Source organism: Tachypleus tridentatus, chromosome 6, assembly GCF_004210375.1.
Source record: "Tachypleus tridentatus isolate NWPU-2018 chromosome 6, ASM421037v1, whole genome shotgun sequence".
Lineage (NCBI taxonomy): Eukaryota > Metazoa > Arthropoda > Merostomata > Xiphosura > Limulidae > Tachypleus > Tachypleus tridentatus.
The window spans coordinates 5769548-5793792 of NC_134830.1; the positions used below are offsets into that span (position 1 = coordinate 5769548).

The 24245-nt window shown below is 30.7% G+C and overlaps 1 protein-coding gene across 2 annotated transcripts in view; it reads left to right on the forward strand.

The window, feature by feature from the left end:
- Positions 1-20129, forward strand: part of LOC143251883 (uncharacterized) — a 68265-nt gene extending 48136 nt beyond the window's left edge. For both annotated transcript variants that reach the window (XM_076503206.1, XM_076503207.1), the window contains exons 4-6: positions 9704-9885; positions 10271-11072; positions 19908-20129. In XM_076503206.1, coding sequence (XP_076359321.1) covers positions 9704-9885; positions 10271-11072; positions 19908-19910 — 987 coding nt within the window. In that variant the 3' untranslated portion in view covers positions 19911-20129. The remainder of the gene's footprint in view (positions 1-9703; positions 9886-10270; positions 11073-19907) is intronic.
- The last annotated feature ends 4116 nt before the right edge of the window (positions 20130-24245 follow it).

Here is a 24245-nt window from a genome sequence, read left to right on the forward strand (position 1 = left end):
TATTCCTTGCCAGTAACATAAAGATAACAAGAAAGGAGACTGTGGTGTTTGTAGATCCTGCTTAACTTTGGTTTCATGTTCGAATAAAGCAAATCATATTGATTGGAAGTGAAGAAATGAGAAGGATCTGAAAGGTTAAATAGAATCAGATGAGAAGAAAGCAAGTTGTATGATATTGATTTTGGTGATTATGGAAACGATGAAACCTCTAAAACCCTCACTGCTATATACAGCTGTATTTGTTTTTAAAACCCTCACTGCTATATACAGCTGTATTTGTTTTTAAAACCCTCACTGCTATATACAGCTGTATTTGTTTTTAAAACCCTTACTGTTATATACAGCTGTATCTTTTTTCAAACTTTTACTCTTATATACAGCTGTATCTTTTTTTAAACTTTTACTCTTACATACAGCTGTATTTTTTTTAAAACTTACTGTTATATACAGCTGTATCTTTTTAAAACTCTTATTGTTATATACAGCTGTATCTTTTTTAAACCCTTTCTGTTATATACAGCTGGATCTCTTTTTAAAACCCCTACTGTGATATACAGCTGGATCTCTTTTTAAAACCCCTACTGTTATATACAGCTGTATCACTTTTTAAAACCCCTACTGTTATATACAGCTGTATCTTTTTTGTGAAACCCTTACTGCTATATACAGCTGTATCTTTTTTGTGAAACCCTTACTGTTATATACAGCTGTATCTTTTTTGTGAAACCATTACTGTTATATACAGCTTATCTTTTTTTTAAACCCTTACTATTATATACAGCTGTATCTTTTTAAAACTCTTACTGTTATATACAGCTGTATCTTTTTTTAAACTCTTACTGCTATATACAGCTGTATCTTTTTGAAACCCGTACTGTTATATACAGCTGTATCTTTTTTTAAAACTCTTTTTGTTATATACAGCTGTATCTTTTTTAAAACTCTTTTTGTTATATACAGCTGTATCTTTTTTAAAACTCTTCTTATTATATACAGCTGTATCTTTTTTAAACCCTTACTGTTATATACAGCTGTATCTTTTTTAAAACTCTTTCTGCTATATACAGCTGTATCATTTTTAAAACTCTTCTTGTTATATACAGCTGTATCTTTTTTAAAACTCTTCTTGTTATATACAGCTGTATCTTTTTTTTAAACCCTTACTGTTATATACAGCTGTATCTTTTTTTTAAACCCTTACTGTTATATACAGCTGTATCTTTTTTTAAACCCTTACTGTTATATACAGCTGTATCTTTTTTAATCCCTTACTGTTATATACAGCTGTATCTTTTTTAAACCCTTACTGTTATATACAGCTGTATCTTTTTTTAATCCCTTACTGTTATATACAGCTGTATCTTTTTTAATCCCTTACTGTTATATACAGCTGTATCTTTTTTTTAAAACTTACTGTTATATACAGCTGTATCTTTTTTGTTAAACCCTTACTGTTTTAAACAGCTGTATCTTTTTGGTTAAACCCTTTTTGTTATATACAGCTTATCTTTTTTTCAAAACCCTTACTGTAACATACAACTGTATCTTTTTTGAACCCTTACTGCTGTATACAGTTGTAATTTTTTTTTAAACCCGTACTGTTATATACAGCTGTATCTTTTTTTAAAACTTTTCTTGTTATATACAGCTGTATCTTTTTTAAACCCTTACTGTTATATACAGCTGTATCTTTTTTTAAAACTCTTTCTGCTATATACAGCTGTATCTTTTTTAAAACTCTTCTTGTTATATACAGCTGTATCTTTTTTTAAAACTCTTCTTCTTATATACATCTGTATCTTTTTTTTAAACCCTTACTGTTATATACAGCTGTATCTTTTTTTAATCCCTTACTGTTATATACAGCTTATCTTTTTTCAAAACCCTTACTGTTACATACAGCTGTATATTTTTAAACCCTTACTGTTACATACAGCTGTATCTTTTTTTAAAACCTTTACTGTTATATATAGCTGTATCTTTTTTTAAAATCCTTTACTGTTATATATAGCTGTATCTTTTTTTCAAAACCTTTACTCTTACATACAGCTGTATATTTTTAAACCCTTACTGTTACATACAGCTATATCGTTTTTTAAAACCCTTACTGTTATATACAGCTGTATCTTTTTTTCAAAACCCTTACTGTTATATTCAGCTTATCTTTTTTTTAAAACCATTACTGCTATATACAGCTGTATCGTTTTTTCAAAACCCTTACTGTTATATACAGCTGTATCATTTTTTCAAAACCCTTACTGTTATATATAGCTGTATCTTTTTTTCAAAACCCTTACTCTTACATACAGCTGTATATTTTTTAAACCCTTACTGTTACATACAGCTGTATCGTTTTTTAAAACCCTTACTGTTATATACAGCTGTATCTTTTTTTCAAAACCCTTACTGTTATATACAGCTGTATCTTTTTTTCAAAACCCTTACTGTTATATTCAGCTGTATCTTTTTTTCAAAACCCTTACTGTTATATTCAGCTTATCTTTTTTTTTTAAAACCATTACTGTTATATACAGCTGTATGGTTTTTTCAAAACCCTTATTGTTATATACAGCTGTATCTTTGTTTCAAAACCCTTACTGTTATATTCAGCTTATCTTTTTTTTTTAAAACCATTACTGCTATATACAGCTGTATCGTTTTTTCAAAACCCTTACTGTTATATACAGCTGTGTCTTTTTTCAAAACCCTTACTGTTATATACAGCTTATCTTTTTTTCAAAACCCTTACTGTTATATACAGCTGTATCTTTATTTAAAACTCTTCTTCTTATATACATCTGTATCTTTTTTTTAAACCCTTACTGTTATATACAGCTGTATCTTTTTTAAACCCTTACTGTTATATACAGCTGTATCTTTTTTTAAAACTCTTTCTGCTATATACAGCTGTATCTTTTTAAAACTCTTCTTGTTATATACATCTGTATCTTTTTTTAAACTCTTCTTGTTATATACATCTGTATCTTTTTTTTAAACCCTTACTGTTATATACAGCTGTATCTTTTTTTTAATCCCTTACTGTTATATACAGCTTATCTTTTTTCAAAACCCTTACTGTTACATATAGCTGTATCTTTTTTTTAATCCCTTACTGTTATATACAGCTTATCATTTTTCAAAACCCTTATTGTTACATACAGCTGTATATTTTTAAACCCTTACTGTTACATACAGCTGTATCTTTTTTTAAAATCTTTACTGTTACATACAGCTGTATCTTTTTTTCAAAACCCTTACTGTTATATACAGCTGTATCTTTTTTTTCAAAACCATTACTGCTATATACAGCTGTATCGTTTTTTCAAAACCCTTACTGTTATATACAGCTGTATCTTTTTTTCAAAACCCTTACTGTTATATATAGCTGTATCTTTTTTTCAAAACCCTTACTGTTATATATAGCTGTATCTTTTTTTCAAAACCCTTACTGTTATATTCAGCTTGTCTTTTTTTTAAAACCATTACTGCTATATACAGCTGTATCGTTTTTTCAAAACCCTACTGTTATATACAGCTGTATTTTTTTTCAAAACCCTTACTGTTATATATAGCTGTATCTTTTTTTCAAAACCCTTACTGTTATATATAGCTGTATCTTTTTTCAAAATTCTTACTCTTACATACAGCTGTATATTTTTTAAACCCTTACTGTTACATACAGCTGTATCGTTTTTTAAAACCCTTACTGTTACATACAGCTATATCGTTTTTTAAAACCCTTACTGTTATATATAGCTGTATCTTTTTTTCAAAACCCTTACTGTTATATATAGCTGTATCTTTTTCAAAATTCTTACTCTTACATACAGCTGTATATTTTTTAAACCCTTACTGTTACATACAGCTGTATCGTTTTTTAAAACCCTTACTGTTATATACAGCTTATCTTTTTTTGAAAACCCTTACTGTTAGATACAGCTTATCTTTTTTTGAAAACCCTTACTGTTAGATACAGCTTATCTTTTTTTTAAACCCTTTCTGTTACATACAGCTGTATCTTTTTTTTAAAACTATTACTGTTATATACAGCTGTATCTTTTCTTCAAAACCCTTACTGTTATATACAGCTGTATCTTTTTTTCAAAACCCTTACTGTTAGATACAGCTTATCTTTTTTTTTAAACCCTTTCTGTTACATACAGCTGTATCTTTTTTTAAAACTTATACTGTTATATACAGCTGTATCTTTTCTTCAAAACACTTACTGTTATATACAGCTGTATCTTTTTAAAACCCTTACTGTGATATAGAGCTGTCTTTTTTAAAACCCTTAGTGTTATATATAGCTGTATCTTTTTTTAAAACCCTCATTGTTATATACAGCTGTATTTTTTTTGAAAATAAATAACTGTTCTATATAGCTGTATCTTTTTTAAACCCTTACTCTTACATACAGCTGTATCTTTTTTAAACCCTTACTCTTACATACAGCTGTATATTTTTTAAACCCTTTCTGTTACATACAGCTGTATCTTTTTTGAAAACTATTACTGTTATATACAGCTGTATCTTTTCTTCAAAACACTTACTGTTATATACAGCTGTATCTTTTTAAAACCCTTACTGTGATATAGAGCTGTGTTTTTTTTAAAACCCTTAGTGTTATATATAGCTGTATCTTTTTTTAAAACTCTTCTTGTTATATACAGCTGTATCCTTTTTTAAAACTCTTCTTGTTATATACATCTGTATCTTTTTTTTAAACCCTTACTGTTATATACAGCTGTATCTTTTTTTCAAAACCCTTACTGTTATATACAGCTGTATCTTTTTTTCAAAACCCTTACTGTTATATATAGCTGTATCTTTTTTTCAAAACCCTTACTGTTATATACAGCTGTATCTTTTTTTTCAAAACCCTTACTGTTATATACAGCTGTATCTTTTTTAAACCCTTACTGTTATATACAGCTTATCTTTTTTTAATCCCTTACTGTTATATACAGCTTATCTTTTTTCAAAACCCTTACTGTTATATATAGCTGTATCTTTTTTTTAAATCCTTACTGTTATATACAGCTTATCATTTTTCAAAACCCTTATTGTTACATACAGCTGTATATTTTTAAACCCTTACTGTTACATACAGCTGTATCTTTTTTAAAATCTTTACTGTTACATACAGCTGTATCTTTTTTTCAAAACCCTTACTGTTATATACAGCTGTATCTTTTTTTTCAAAACCATTACTGCTATATACAGCTGTATCGTTTTTTCAAAACCCTTACTGTTATATACAGCTGTATCTTTTTTTTCAAAACCCTTACTGTTATATATAGCTGTATCTTTTTTTCAAAACCCTTACTGTTATATTCAGCTTATCTTTTTTTTAAAACCATTACTGCTATATACAGCTGTATCGTTTTTTCAAAACCCTTACTGTTATATACAGCTGTATTTTTTTCAAAACCCTTACTGTTATATATAGCTGTATCTTTTTTTCAAAACCCTTACTGTTATATATAGCTGTATCTTTTTTCAAAATTCTTACTCTTACATACAGCTGTATATTTTTTAAACCCTTTCTGTTACATACAGCTGTATCTTTTTTGAAAACTATTACTGTTATATACAGCTGTATCTTTTCTTCAAAACACTTACTGTTATATACAGCTGTATCTTTTTAAAACCCTTACTGTGATATAGAGCTGTGTTTTTTTTAAAACCCTTAGTGTTATATATAGCTGTATCTTTTTTTAAAACCCTCATTGTTATATACAGCTGTATTTTTTTTGAAACCCTTACTGTTATATACAGCTGTATTTTTTTTGAAACCCTTACTGTTCTATATAGCTGTATCTTTTTTAAACCCTTACTCTTACATACAGCTGTATATTTTTTAAAACCCTTACTGTTATATACAGCTGTATCTTTTTTTCAAAACCCTTACTGTTATATACAGCTTATCTTTTTTTTAAAACCCTTACTGTTATATACAGCTTATCTTTTTTTTCAAAACCCTTACTGTTATATACAGCTTATCTTTTTTTCAAAACCCTTACTGTTATATACAGCTTATCTTTTTTTCAAAACCCTTACTGTTATATACAGCTTATCTTTTTTTCAAAACCCTTACTGTTATATACAGCTGTATCTTTTTTCAAAACCCTTACTGTTATATACAGCTTATCTTTTTTTCAAAACCCTTACTGTTAGATACAGCTTATCTTTTTTTTTGAAACCCTTACTGTTCTATACAGCTGTATCTTTTTAAACCCTTACTGTTATATACAGCTGTATCTTTTTTAAAACTCTTTCTGCTATATACAGCTGTATCTTTTTTTAAAACTCTTCTTGTTATATACAGCTGTATCTTTTTTAAAACTCTTCTTGTTATATACATCTGTATCTTTTTTTTAAACCCTTACTGTTATATACAGCTGTATCTTTTAAACCCTTACTGTTATATACAGCTGTATCTTTTTTTTAATCCCTCACTGTTATATACAGCTTATCATTTTTCAAAACCCTTACTGTTACATACAGCTGTATATTTTTAAACCCTTACTGTTACATACAGCTGTATCTTTTTTTAAAACCTTTACTGTTATATACAGCTGTATCTTTTTTTCAAAACCCTTACTGTTATATACAGCTGTATCTTTATTTTCAAAACCCTTACTGTTATATTCAGCTGTATCTTTTTTTCAAAACCCTTACTGTTATATACAGCTGTATCGTTTTTTCAAAACCCTTACTGTTATATACAGCTGTATCTTTTTTTCAAACCCTTACTGTTATATATAGCTGTATCTTTTTTTCAAAACCCTTACTGTTATATTCAGCTTATCTTTTTTTTTTTAAAACCATTACTGCTATATACAGCTGTATCGTTTTTTCAAAACCCTTACTGTTATATACAGCTGTATTTTTTTTCAAAACCCTTACTGTTATATATAGCTGTATCTTTTTTCAAAACCCTTACTGTTATATATAGCTGTATCTTTTTTCAAAATTCTTACTCTTACATACAGCTGTATATTTTTTAAACCCTTACTGTTACATACAGCTGTATCGTTTTTTAAAACCCTTACTGTTATATACAGCTGTATCTTTTTTTTAAAACCCTTACTGTTATATACAGCTGTATCTTTTTTCAAAACCCTTACTGTTATATACAGCTTATCTTTTTTTGAAAACCCTTACTGTTATATACAGCTGTATCTTTTTTTAAATCCTTTACTGTTATATATAGCTGTATCTTTTTTTCAAAACCCTTACTGTTATATACAGCTGTATCTTTTTTCAAAACCCTTACTGTTATATACAGCTGTATCTTTATTTTCAAAACCCTTACTCTTAGATACAGCTGTATATTTTTTAAACCCTTACTGTTACATACAGCTGTATCGTTTTTAAAACCCTTACTGTTATATACAGCTGTATCTTTTTTTTAAAACCCTTACTGTTATATACAGCTGTATCTTTTTTTTCAAAACCCTTACTGTTATATACAGCTGTATCTTTTTTTTCAAAACCCTTACTGTTATATACAGCTGTATCTTTATTTTCAAAACCCTTACTGTTATATTCAGCTGTATCTTTTTTAAAACCCTTACTGTTATATACAGCTGTATCGTTTTTTCAAAACCCTTACTGTTATATACAGCTGTATCTTTTTTTCAAACCCTTACTGTTATATATATAGCTGTATCTTTTTTTCAAAACCCTTACTGTTATATTCAGCTTATCTTTTTTTTAAAACCATTACTGCTATATACAGCTGTATCGTTTTTTCAAAACCCTTACTGTTATATACAGCTGTATTTTTTTCAAAACCCTTACTGTTATATATAGCTGTATCTTTTTTCAAAACCCTTACTGTTATATATAGCTGTATCTTTTTTCAAAATTCTTACTCTTACATACAGCTGTATATTTTTTAAACCCTTACTGTTACATACAGCTGTATCGTTTTTTAAAACCCTTACTGTTATATACAGCTGTATCTTTTTTTCAAAACCCTTACTGTTATATACAGCTTATCTTTTTTTCAAAACCCTTACTGTTATATATAGCTGTATCTTTTTTCAAAACCCTTACTGTTAGATACAGCTTATCTTTTTTTTTGAAACCCTTACTGTTCTATACAGCTGTATCTTTTTTAAACCCTTACTGTTATATACAGCTGTATCATTTTTTTAAAACCCTTTCTGTTATATACAGCTGGATCTCTTTTCACACTTCATGTATTTCAAATCTGAAAATAAGATTCTGAATTTTTCAGTTAAGTATTTTTTTTCTACCAATCAGAATCTTCTGGAACATAATATTTCAAAATTCGGCACGACGGAGTTTTTAGAATTTTTCCTTTATTCCTAAAAATCGAAATATAATTATCTCTTACACAATATTAATTGGAGAGAATTAGCCACTTTGATAATATATCTGGTTTGGTAGTATTGACTAATATGGTGTATTAGTTTCTTTTTTGTTCTGATATTTGACGCTGTTGGATTATTTTAGGACAACCAATGTGGTTTGTTCAGCTTCTATAAGTTACCGTGTTGTTGTTGAATTTTTCTAGTTTGTTTTGTAACGGATTTCTCACCATGCTTCTAGAGATTTATGAGAAATATATTCAATTGTTCTGAGTTCGAGGTCAAATTCTATCGTTGGGGTACTTTAAATACGTTCATGTATTACCTGTGAGTTTCAGGTAGAGTCATCTGGTGGTGTTCATGTCCTCTCTAGGCTAATCGTCAAACATCGTAGTGACAAACAAGAGAGAAGGCAGCTAGTTAATATCATTACTGTTTTAAAAATGTATGGGCGAATTTACCGTCAGAAGCACGTTCGATAACGGAACTCGAACCTGTGACCTACAGATTACTAATGGAGCATCCTAACCACCAGGTTGTTGAAGAGCTAATTTCTTTCAATCATTGTTTCATTACGAAAGAGCTCATGAGGTTGATTGTATAAGATCAAAATCTTACACACAACTCAAGTGTGAATCATCAGTTATTTAATTATTCGTGATGAAATAATGTAATTTGTTCTTCAAAGATTGAGTAATAGTTTTATTAGTCTATCATTTACAAAGGTAGTTACAGCTTTTGTTCATTATGAATAAGGAGGTGATAATTGTATGTGTTCCAAAGGTTAGTTTGTGTATGTTTAGTTGTACCGAAGCTCTCATTGGACGTGAACAAATATATGTTTGAGATTTACCGAAGCTCCGATTGGACGTGAACAAAGATACGTTTGAGATTTACCGAAGCTCCGATTGGACGTGAACAAAGATACGTTTGAGATTTACCGAAGCTCCGATTGGACGTGAACAAAGATACGTTTGAGATTTACCGAAGCTCCGATTGGACGTGAACAAAAATACGTTTGAGATTTACCGAAGCTCCGATTGGACGTGAACAAAGAGAAGTTTGAGATTTACCGAAGCTCCGATTGGACGTGAACAAAGAGAAGTTTGAGATTTACCGAAGCTCCGATTGGACGTGAACAAAGAGAAGTTTGAGATTTACCGAAGCTCCGATTGGACGTGAACAAATATACGTTTGAGATGCACCGAAGCTCCGATTGGACGTGAACAAATATACGTTTGAGATGCACCGAAGCTCCGATTGCACGTGAACAAAGATTAGTTTATGTTTTTAATTTGAAGGTAGTATTGGTGAGATGTCGTTATAATTTCTTTAACTTGTGTTTTACTTCTTCTAACTAGAGCCGGTACGACTTGGAAGATTTCATGAGAAAAGTAGAAAACTGTGCCTACCAGCCTCCACCTAACGACCAGTTAGAGAACCACATCGATAACACGAGTGCAAACGGAACATGGCCTCCAACAGGACGCCAACTGGAGTTACAGGATGCTGTCACTCAGACAACTCCACGTGCATCCAGAAGGTCAGGAGCTACGTTTGTACCCAGATCAACTAGACTTATTTGAAATCATAAAACTTAAGTTACCATAATGGAATCTCCAATATTATACATTTTGTATTGGATATGTTGTTGATTCAACTTTTGCTTTAGATTTAATTAGAAACTTAGATGACATTGATAAGAGTAAATATCTCGTGCAGTTGTTAAAATTACAGTTTATGAAGCGTTAGTACGTGGTAACTATGAATTATAAACCCTCTGGTTTGTTTTGCAAACCTCATATGGCAGAGTAATACGGCGTGCTGTAACATAACAATTGATCTTTCTTCGGTATATGCTACAGTTTATATTTTTGGAGTTATTAATATATTGCTTAAATGTCGTCTATTTTGACTTTTTCTTTCAGTTCTAGTTATACACAGATGACTGTTTGCGACATCAGAGGTCTTGGAAATTTGTCCCAAACTCAAGCAGGTTCAAACCTCTCAAAAGGAAGTCCATTCTCGCTGTCTTCTTCGAGTATTTCCGAGTTTTTATCGAGCGTGTCAACCTCTTCACCCATCAGAAGCAGTGATGGTGACTCCGATGAAGTCCCCGGATTTAAGACAAATTATTGTAAGTTTGAGGAGCAGGTCAAGAGTACCAGTGGTTTAACTCTCTCGAAATATTCGTCACAATCGGAACACGGCTGTAGGTTGTGTCAAAACCTCACCTTTAACCAGTCCACTACTGGACCATCAGTTAGTGTATCTCCCGCTGAGAAAGGCGAACTACGTGTGCCTCACTCTAAGTTCAATCATACATCCGTATATCCTGATAAAAACTATTGTGGATCAGAATTTCAGCTCGAAAAGGTCAAAGGTATTGGCAATAATGCTACCAACCTGAAAGAGGAATGTTACCAAACAAGCTCCCATGAAGCGACAAAGTACATAGATAGTCGAAACACTGTACAAGAAATTCGGCCTTCCGATTGTGTCCAAACTCTCCCCGAGAAAACCGATAGCAACGGTTACCATTCAGAGCGAAGAGCGAACACAGGAGATCGTTCAACACAACCTTCTGCACGTGCTAAAATCTTCCTTCGTGAAATTAGTTTTAAAAGTTCTTCGGCCCCGTTATTGCGACCACAGCCCAACTCCTCGATAACCAACTCTCCAAATGCTCCCAGTGACGTCACGTGTGTTACTGCGGTCGAGGAAAACAAGGTAAAATCAATTGTTATATTCTAGTTACGTAGTCAAAACTTTCAGATAAACATTCTAGAAACGTGGCGAAATACTTGATGGAGATATAATTAAGAAACTAGTTAAATAGTTAAAAACTTGAGATTTTCTGGAGATGACGTAACAGTTGAAAATATCAGTAATTTGTAATTACTTTCGGTTGATCGTTGGTAAAGATATGTAAGCCTAGAATGAGCTAAGCATGTCCGAATGTTTCGTCAGTTTAAAAACTAAAGGTGAAACATTAGCTTTAGATCTTTGCGAGTTATTTACGTAATTGAAAAATACTTTATTGTATGGGTAATTTAACGTATTTTCTTCCACATTATTTTTAGCATACTAAACATTCTCGTTTAGTATTCGCGTTCTTACATACGCGACACCTTTCTCACTTTTTTCTTCTGGAATAACTACAAATACGTTTCGTTCTGAACCGACTTGCAAGTCGCTTTTGAAGAAACTGTGGAAGATAAACAAGTTGATATACCTGTCGCTTCAGTCACACACACACAGACATATTGAGATTTAAATGATGCAAAATACATTAAACATAATTATTTATAAATATATTAAATAATATCCATTTATTTGGAGCGTGAAATACTTCTATTCAGACTTGATGCCGAAAACAAAATTGTTTTTAAACTTTGTATGGAAGCGAGTACTGACCAAATGACCACATGATGTAGACCCTAATACCCTAATATCAGTGGTAAAAAGATCTTGAAAAACAAACAATTTTATTGGATGAGTGAGTGATCTCTAGGCCTGGCATGGCCAGGTGGTTAGGGTGTTCGACTCGTAATATGAGTCACTCCAAACATGTTCCCTTTTAGTCATGAGGCGTTATTGTGTGTCGGTCAATCCCACTATTCAAAGAGTTGGTGGTGGGTGGTAATGACTAGTTCTCTTCCATCTGGTGCTACACTGCTAAATTAGGGATGACGAGTTCAGGGAGTCCTCGCATTGCACAAAATTCAAAAACTGTATTGTGAGAGTCAATGAGTAACAGTAGCGTCATCTATTGGTATGAATAGACAATTACATATGTTTGTGGTTGCACGTGTTATTTTTAATTGACATAATTAACTACAAAACTTCAGATATTTTCCTCATTTTTCTCTTCTACAACTTACATAAAAGACCTGTATATTTACTAACTTCTATAACAATGTCGGAATAATAAAAACGAAATTGTTAAAATTGTTTAAACTTTATACATTGATGTCATAAGTAAACATGTCACATTCCTCTCCACATATTTTCTTAATGAGTTTTGTAACTGGTTCTTAACAAACTTCTGGAATAGAGGATAATTAGAATACTTTTATTCTTTTCTAACAAAATGCGCACACACACACACACACACACACATATTTTCGACCTTCCCAGATACAAAGTGTACATTTACATATATAACTTTATTTTTAAATAAAAATAATTTTAGTAGAATATCTCCGATTTTACTTTCTTTGTATTTATTACAGAATAATGTGATAATTTTAGTTAAATTTACTTTATTAAGTCCATTAACTTTTAATTTTCGTATCAGTGTATAAACATTATTTACAAAATATATATTTTATAATAATTATAATAATAATAAAGATATTTTATAATATCTGAATAACTGTCAAGTTGTAATGTTTATAATAGATGGATATGGTGCATTACTATGTAAGGATGGTAAACAGTATCTGAATAACTATGTAGTGATAATGTTTATAATATATGGATATGGTGCATTACTATGTAAGGATGGTAAACAGTATCTGAATAACTGTGTAGTGATAATGTTTATAATATATGGATATGGTGCATTACTATGTAAGGATGGTAAACAGTATCTGAATAACTGTGTAGTGATAATGTTTATAATATATGGATATGGTGCATTACTATGTAAGGATGGTAAACAGTATCTGAATAACTGTGTAGTGATAATGTTTATAATAGATGGATATGGTGCATTACTATGTAATGATGGTAAACAGTATCTGAATAACTGTGTAATTATAATGTTTATAATAGATGGATATGGTGCATTACTATGTAATGATGGTAAACAGAATCTGAATAACTGTGTAATTATAATGTTTATAATAGATGGATATGGTGCATTACTATGTAAGGATGGTAAACAGTATCTGAATAACTGTGTAGTTATAATATTTATAATAGATGGATATGGTACATTACTATGTAAGGATGGTAAACAATATCTGAATAACTGTGTAGTGATAATGTTTATAATAGATGGATATGGTACATTACTATGTAATGATGGTAAACAGTATCTGAATAACTGTGCAGTTATAATGTTTATAATAGATGGATTTGGTACATTACTATGTAAGGATGGTAAACAGTATCTGAATAACTGTGTAGTGATAATGTTTATAATAGATGGATATGGTACATTACTATGTAAGGATGGTAAACAGTATTTGAATAACTGTGTAGTGATAATGTTTATAATAGATGGATATGGTACATTACTATGTAAGAATGGTAAACAGTATTTGAATAACTGTGTAGTGATAATGTTTATAATATATGGATATGGTACATTACTATGTAAGGATGGTAAACAGTATCTCAATAACTGTGTAGTGATAATGTTTATAATATATGGATATGGTACATTACTATGTAAGGATGGTAAACAGTATCTCAATAACTGTGTAGTGATAATGTTTATAATAGATGGATATGGTACATTACTATGTAATGATGGTAAACAGTATCTGAATAACTGTGTAGTGATAATGTTTATAATAGATGGATATGGTACATTACTATGTAATGATGGTAAACAGTATCTGAATAACTGTGTAGTTATAATGTTTATAATAGATGGATATGGTACATTACTATGTAAGGATGGTAAACAATATCTGAATAACTGTGTAGTGATAATGTTTATAATAGATGGATATGGTACATTACTATGTAATGATGGTAAACAGTATCTGAATAACTGTGCAGTTATAATGTTTATAATAGATGGATTTGGTACATTACTATGTAAGGATGGTAAACAGTATCTGAATAACTGTGTAGTGATAATGTTTATAATAGATGGATATGGTACATTACTATGTAAGGATGGTAAACAGTATTTGAATAACTGTGTAGTGATAATGTTTATAATAGATGGATATGGTACATTACTATGTAAGAATGGTAAACAGTATTTGAATAACTGTGTAGTGATAATGTTTATAATATATGGATATGGTACATTACTATGTAAGGATGGTAAACAGTATCTCAATAACTGTGTAGTGATAATGTTTATAATATATGGATATGGTACATTACTATGTAAGGATGGTAAACAGTATCTCAATAACTGTGTAGTGATAATGTTTATAATAGATGGATATGGTACATTACTATGTAATGATGGTAAACAGTATCTGAATAACTGTGTAGTGATAATGTTTATAATAGATGGATATGGTACATTACTATGTAATGATGGTAAACAGTATCTGAATAACTGTGTAGTTATAATGTTTATAATAGATGGATTTGGTACATTACTATGTAAGGATGGTAAACAGTATCTGAATAACTGTGTAGTGACAGTGTTTATAATAGATGGATATGGTACATTACTATGTAAGGATGGTAAACAGTATCTGAATAACTGTGTAGTTATAATGTTTATAATAGATGGATATGGTACATTACTATGTAAGGATGGTAAACAGTATCTGAATAACTGTGTAGTGATAATGTTTATAATAGATGGATATGGTACATTACTATGTAAGGATGGTAAACAGTATTTGAATAACTGTGTAGTGATAATGTTTATAATATGTGGATATGGTACATTACTATGTAAGGATGGTAAACAGTATCTGAATAACTGTGTAGTGATAATGTTTATAATATATGGATATGGTGCATTACTATGTAAGGATGGTAAACAGTATCTGAATAACTGTGTAGTGATAATGTTTATATTAGATGGATATGGTACATTACTATGTAAGGATGGTAAACAGTATCTGAATAACTGTGTAGTTATAATGTTTATAATAGATGGATATGGTACATTACTATGTAAGGATGGTAAACAGTATCTGAATAACTGTGTAGTGATAATGTTTATAATAGATGGATATGGTACATTACTATGTAAGGATGGTAAACAGTATCTGAATAACTGTGTAGTGATAATGTTTATAATAGATGGATATGGTACATTACTATGTAAGGATGGTAAACAGTATTTGAATAACTGTGTAGTGATAATGTTTATAATAGATGGATATGGTACATTACTATGTAAGGATGGTAAACAGTATTTGAATAACTGTGTAGTGATAATGTTTATAATATATGGATATGGTACATTACTATGTAAGGATGGTAAACAGTATCTGAATAACTGTGTAGTGATAATGTTTATAATATATGGATATGGTGCATTACTATGTAGGGATGGTAAACAGTATCTGAATAACTGTGTAGTGATAATGTTTATAATATATGGATATGGTGCATTACTATGTAAGGATGGTAAACAGTATCTGAATAACTGTGTAGTGATAATGTTTATAATATATGGATATGGTACATTACTGTGTAAGGATGGTAAACAGTATCTGAATAACTGTGTAGTGATAATGTTTATAATATATGGATATGGTACATTACTATGTAAGTATGGTAAACAGTATCTGAATAACTGTGTAGTGATAATGTTTATAATATATGGATAAGGTACATTACTATGTAAGGATGGTAAACAGTATCTGAATAACTGTGTAGTGATAATGTTTATAATATATGGATATGGTACATTACTATGAAAGGATGGTAAACAGTATCTGAATAACTGTGTAGTGATAATGTTTATAATATATGGATATGGTACATTACTATGTAAGGATGGTAAACAGTATCTGAATAACTGTGTAGTGATAATGTTTATAATATATGGATATGGTACATTACTATGTAATGATGGTAAACAGTATCTGAATAACTGTGTAGTGATAATGTTTATAATATATAGATATGGTACATTACTATGTAATGATGGTAAACAGTATCTGAATAACTGTGTAGTTAAAATGTTTATAATAGATGGATATGGTACATTAATATGTAAGGATGGTAAACAATATCTGAATAACTGTGTAGTGATAATGTTTATAATAGATGGATATGGTACATTACTATGTAATGATGGTAAACAGTATCAGAATAACTGTGTAGTTATAATGTTTATAATAGATGGATTTGGTACATTACTATGTAAGGATGGTAAACAGTATCTGAATAACTGTGTAGTGATAATGTTTATAATAGATGGATATGGTACATTACTATGTAAGGATGGTAAACAGTATCTGAATAACTGTGTAGTTATAATGTTTATAATAGATGGATATGGTACATTACTATGTAAGGATGGTAAACAGTATCTGAATAACTGTGTAGTGATAATGTTTATAATAGATGGATATGGTACATTACTATGTAAGGATGGTAAACAGTATTTGAATAACTGTGTAGTGATAATGTTTATAATAGATGGATATGGTACATTACTATGTAAGGATGGTAAACAGTATTTGAATAACTGTGTAGTGATAATGTTTATAATATATGGATATGGTGCATTACTATGTAGGGATGGTAAACAGTATCTGAATAACTGTGTAGTGATAATGTTTATAATATATAGATATGGTGCATTACTATCTAAGGATGGTAAACAGTATCTGAATAACTGTGTAGTGATAATGTTTATAATATATGGATATGGTGCATTACTATGTAAGGATGGTAAACAGTATCTGAATAACTGTGTAGTGATAATGTTTATAATATATGGATATGGTACATTACTGTGTAAGGATGGTAAACAGTATCTGAATAACTGTGTAGTGATAATGTTTATAATATATGGATATGGTACATTACTATGAAAGGATGGTAAACAGTATCTGAATAACTGTGTAGTGATAATGTTTATAATATATGGATATGGTACATTACCATGTAAGGATGGTAAACAGTATGTGAATAACTGTGTAGTGATAATGTTTATAATATATGGATATGGTACATTACCATGTAAGGATGGTAAACAGTACCTGAATAACTGTGTAGTTATAATGTTTATAATATATGGATATGGTACATTACTATGTAAGGATTGTAAACAGTATCTGAATAACTGTGTAGTGATAATGTTTATAATATATGAATATGATACATTACTATGTAAGGATGGTAAACAGTATCTGAATAAGTGTGTAGTGATAATGTTTATAATAGATGGATATGGTACATTATTATGTAAGGATGGTAAACAGTATCTGAATAACTGTGTAGTGATAATGTTTATAATATATGGATATGGTACATTACTATGTAAGGATGGTAAACAGTATCTGAATAACTGTGTAGTGATAATGTTTATAATATATGGATATGGTACATTACTATGTAAGGATGGTAAACAGTATCTGAATAACTGTGTACTGATAATGTTTATAATATATGGATATGGTACATTACTATGTAAGGATGGTAAACAGTATCTGAATAACTGTGTAGTGATAATGTTTCTAATATATGGATATGGTACATTACTATGTAAGGATGGTAAACAGTATCTGAATAACTGTGTAGTGATAATGTTTATAATATATGGATATGGTACATTACTATGTAAGGATGGTAAACAGTATCTGAATAACTGTGTAGTGATAATGTTTATAATATATGGATATGGTACATTACTATGTAAGGATGGTAAACAGTATCTGAATAACTGTGTAGTTATAATGTTTATAATATATGGATATGGTACATTAGTGTGTAAGGATGGTAAACAGTATCTGAATAACTGTGTAGTGATAATGTTTATAATATATGGATATGGTACATTACTATGTAAGGATGGTAAACAGTATCTGAATAACTGTGTAGTGATAATGTTTATAATATATGGGTATGGTACATGACTATTTAAGAAGGGTAAACCATAAATTAGAATGTCAAAATCTTTTCTTTTGTCAAAAATACTTATATCCATGTCCTTTTTATCAATTGCTTTCATTTTTAAATCTAAATAATGTGTATCTGTATTAGAAATTGAAGTATTTTCAGTTTCTATTTCTGTTAGATAAATGGTGTCAATAACATTATATATTTCAGAATTATTTAGGGTAAATAAATCAACAATATATCTGTAAGGTAAAGTGAAAATATCTCGATTTGCATAGTTTTCAAAAAATATATTTTCATAATAGTATGAATATAAATTTACTATACAAGTAGAATAGTTAGCATTCTTTGAAACTCCTATCACTTGTTTAAAAACCTGTATATTGAAAAATATATAATTATTATAAATACAGAAACATAATATTACTTTTATGTATAATTATTATAAATGCAGAACATGCATGGTCCAGTCGTTAATCTATATATATATCATTGTACTTGTATGTTCCTGTCGTTAATCTATATATATGATATTGTACATTGTGGTCCAGTCGTTAATCTATATATATAACATTGTACATTGTTGTCCAGTCGTTAATCTATATATATAACATTGTACATGTATGTTCCTGTCGTTAATCTATATATATAACATTGTACATTGTGGTCCAGTCGTTAATCTATGTATATAACATTGTACTTGTATGTTCCTGTCGTTAATCTATATATATAACATTGTACATGTATGTTCCAGTCGTTAATCTATATATATAACATTGTACATGTATGTTCCTCTCGTTAATCTATATATATATATAACATTGTACTTGTATGTTCCTGTCGTTAATCTATATATAACATTGTACTTGTATGGTCCAGTCGTTAATCTATATATATAACATTGTACATATATGTTCCTGTCGTTAATCTATATATATAACATTGTACATGTATGTTCCTGTCGTTAATCTATATATAACATTGTACATGTATGTTCCTGTCGTTAATCTATATATAACATTGTACTTGTATGTTCCTGTCGTTAATCTATATATATAACATTGTACATGTATGGTCCAGTCGTTAATCTATATATATAACATTATACATGTATGGTCCAGTCGTTAATCTATACATATAACATTGTACATGTATGGTCCAGTCGTTAATCTATATATATAACATTGTACATGTATGGTCCAGTCGTTAATCTATATATATAACATTGTACATGTATGGTCCAGTCGTTAATCTATACATATAACATTGTACATGTATGGTCCAGTCGTTAATCTATACGTATAACATTGTACATGTATGGTCCAGTCGTTAATCTATACGTATAACATTGTACATGTATGGTCCAGTCGTTAATCTATACGTATAACATTGTACATGTATGGTCCAGTCGTTAATCTATATATATAACATTGTACATGTATGTTCCTGTCGTTAATTTATATATATAACATTGTACATGTATGTTCCTGTCGTTAATCTATATATATATATATATAACATTGTACATGTATGGTCCAGTCGTTAATCTATATATATATAACATTGTACATGTATGGTCCAGTCGTTAATCTATATATATAACATTGTACATGTATGTTCCTGTCGTTAATCTATATATATAACATTGTACATGTATGTTCCTGTCGTTAATCTATATATATATATATATATAACATTGTACATGTATGGTCCAGTCGTTAATCTATATATATAACATTGTACATGTATGTTCCTGTCGTTAATCTATATATATATATATATAACATTGTACATGTATGGTCCAGTCATTAATCTATAGATACCATTTTACATCAGTGATCCACTACTCTGACGTTGAACCCTGAATGTTGTTGTACCTCAATGGTCCATCTTGCAGTGTAATAACTTTGTCCGTAAGTTTTCCACGATGCAGATTTCTGCCTGTTTAAACTATTGTGTAGTAAACGTCGGAGTTTGATTGGGCTTGTGTATCAGTGGTCCATCAAGTTGTCCATGAATATTGTATACAAGCCAATAAATAAACTCTTCGTTTTCTGATTGTGGGTTTGTGTTGATTGAATATCTTAATAATTCCCTGTTGTTTTATGTTTGGAACAAAGAATCTGTACTGTTGAATATTGAAATCGCATTTCGATTTCTTAGTATGTGTGTATGTTTTAGATGCAGTAAGTAATAAATCACTGTAATAAATGCTCAGTGGACGAACAGACTTGCTTCATGGTCTATTGTCATCACCACGAAACTTTTATTCATTGTGAAGGATTGTTACAAATGATATAAACAAATGGTGAGAGTTCTATCTTCAGAGTCATTGGTCCTTGATTGTTATAACCTAGCGAAGGTTTCATCAGTGGTTAAAGTAGAAATCTGGAGCTCGTGGGAAAGAGATGATGCAACTTTCGTAGGAAACTTTAATAGCTTTATTTTGTACAAATACTACACGTATGACCTTGGATAACTTTTCCTAAGAATTCAGAGGGTTCTCGACACCCAGCGCTCTCAGATGCACCTAATTTTTTAGTATGGTCTGGGAAGACTATGTGAACATATTGTTGTAGGTGTTTCTTTATATCCGCCCACCCCGAAAGGTTTTAATTATTCTATGGTATTGTCTCAGCTGTCTTTGGGCCCCTTATTTTAACCAACAGATGTTATGTACCTTTAAAGTATTTGTGGGCGTGTGGTAGACATAGCTTGGACCCCTTATTTAAACCAACAGATGTTATGTACCTCAAATGATTTGTGGGCATATGGTAGACATGGCTTGGATCCCTTATTTTAAGCAACAGATGTTATGTACCTCTAAAGGATTTGTGGGCATATGGTAGACATAGCTTGGACCCCTTATTTTAACCAACAGATGTTATGTACCTTAAATTATTTGTGGGCATATGGTAGACATAGCTTGGCCCTTTATTTTAACCAACAGATGTTATGTACCTCAAATTATTTGTGTGCATATGGTAGACATAGCTTGGATCCCTTATTTTAACCAACAGATGTTATGTATCTTAAATGATTTGTGAGCATATAGTAGACATGGCTTGGATCCCTTATTTTAACCAACAGATGTTATGTACCTTAAAGGATTTGTGGGCATATGGTAGACATAGCTTGGATCCCATATTTTAAACAACAGATGTTATGTACCTTTAATGATTTGTGCATATGGTAGGCACAGCTTGGATCCCTTATTTTAACCAACAGGTGTTATGTACCTTAAATGATTTGTGAGCATATGGTAGACATGGCATGGATGCCTTATTTTAACCAACAGATGTTATGTACCTTAAATGATTTGTGGGCATATAGTAGACATGGGTTGGATCCCTTATTTTAACTAACAGATGTTATGTACCTTAAATGATTTGTGGGCATATGGTAGACATAGCTTGGATCCCTTATTTTAACCAACAGATGTTATGTATCTTAAATGATTTGTGAGCATATGGTAGACATAGCTTGGCCCTTTATTTTAACCAACAGATGTTATGTACCTTAAATGATTTGTGGGCATATGGTAGACATGGCTTGGATGCCTTATTTTAACCAACAGATGTTATGTACCTTTAAAAGATTTGTGGGCATATGGCAGACATAGCTTGGATCCCTTATTTTAACCAACAGATGTTATGTACCTTTAAAAGATTTGTGGGCATATAGTAGACATGGCTTGGATCCCTTATTTTAACCAACAGATGTTATGTACCTTAAAGGATTTGTGGGCATATGGTAGACATAGCTTGGATCCCATATTTTAACCAACAGATGTTATGTATCTTAAATGATTTGTGAGCATATAGTAGACATGGCTTGGATCCCTTATTTTAACCAACAGATGTTATGTACCTCAAATGATTTGTGGGCATATGGTAGACATCGCTTGGCCTTTTATTTTAACCAACAGATGTTATGTACCTCAAATGATTTGTGGGCATATGGTAGACATAGCTTGGATCCCTTATTTTAACCAACAGATGTTATGTACCTCAAATGCTTTGTGAGCATATGGTAGAAATAGCTTGGATCCCTTATTTTAACCAACAGATGTTATGTATCTTAAATGATTTGTGAGCATATGGTAGACATAGCTTGGCCCTTTATTTTAACCAACAGATGTTATGTACCTTAAATGATTTGTGGGCATATGGTAGACATGGCTTGGATGCCTTATTTTAACCAACAGATGTTATGTACCTTTAAAAGATTTGTGGGCATATGGCAGACATAGCTTGGATCCCTTATTTTAACCAACAGATGTTATGTACCTTTAAAAGATTTGTGGGCATATGGCAGACATAGCTTGGATCCCTTATTTTAACCAACAGATGTTATGTACCTTAAATGATTTGTGGGCATATGGTAGACATAGCTTGGATCCCTTATTTTAACCAACAGATGTTATGTACCTTAAATGATTTGTGAGCATATGGTAGACATGGCTTGGATGCCTTATTTTAAACAACAGATGTTATGTACCTTTAATGATTTGTGAGCATATGGTAGACATAGCTTGGATCCCTTATTTTAACCAACAGATGTTATGTACCTTAAATGATTTGTGGGCATATGGTAGACATAGCTTGGATCCCTTATTTTAAACAACAGATGTTATGTACCTTAAATGATTTGTGGGCATATAGTAGACATGGGTTGGATCCCTTATTTTAACCAACAGATGTTATGTACCTTAAATGATTTGTGGGCATATGGCAGACATAGCTTGGATCCCTTATTTTAACCAACAGATGTTATGTACCTTATATGATTTGTGAGCATATGGTAGACATGGCTTGGATCCCTTATTTTAAACAACAGATGTTATGTACCTTTAATGATTTGTGAGCATATGGTAGACATAGCTTGGATCCCTTATTTTAACCAACAGATGTTATGTACCTTAAATGATTTGTGAGCATATAGTAGACATGGCTTGGATCCCTTATTTTAACCAACAGATGTTACATTACCTTAAAGGATTTGTGGGCATATGGTAGACATAGCTTGGATCCCTTATTTTAACCAACAGATGTTATGTACCTCAAATGATTTGTGGGCATATGGTAGACATCGCTTGGCCTTTATTTTAACCAACAGATGTTATGTACCTCAAATGCTTTGTGGGCATATGGTAGAAATAGCTTGGATCCCTTATTTTAACCAACAGATGTTATGTATCTTAAATGATTTGTGAGCATATGGTAGACATAGCTTGGCCCTTTATTTTAACCAACAGATGTTATGTACCTTAAATGATTTGTGGGCATATGGTAGACATGGCTTGGATGCCTTATTTTAACCAACAGAAGTTATGTACCTTTAAAGATTTGTGGGCATATGGCAGACATAGCTTGGATCCCTTATTTTAACCAACAGATGTTATGTACCTTTAAAAGATTTGTGGGCATATGGCAGACATAGCTTGGATCCCTTATTTTAACCAACAGATGTTATGTACCTTAAATGATTTGTGGGCATATGGTAGACATAGCTTGGATCCCTTATTTTAACCAACAGATGTTATGTACCTTAAATGATTTGTGAGCATATGGTAGACATGGCTTGGATGCCTTATTTTAAACAACAGATGTTATGTACCTTTAATGATTTGTGAGCATATGGTAGACATAGCTTGGATCCCTTATTTTAACCAACAGATGTTATGTACCTTAAATGATTTGTGGGCATATGGTAGACATAGCTTGGATCCCTTATTTTAAACAACAGATGTTATGTACCTTAAATGATTTGTGGGCATATAGTAGACATGGGTTGGATCCCTTATTTTAACTAACAGATGTTATGTATCTTAAATGATTTGTGGGCATATGGCAGACATAGCTTGGATCCCTTATTTTAACCAACAGATGTTATGTACCTTATATGATTTGTGAGCATATGGTAGACATGGCTTGGATCCCTTATTTTAAACAACAGATGTTATGTACCTTTAATGATTTGTGAGCATATGGTAGACATAGCTTGGATCCCTTATTTTAACCAACAGATGTTATGTACCTTAAATGATTTGTGACCATATAGTAGACATGGCTTGGATCCCTTATTTTAACCAACAGATGTTATGTACCTTAAAGGATTTGTGGGCATATGGTAGACATAGCTTGGATCCCTTATTTTAACCAACAGATGTTA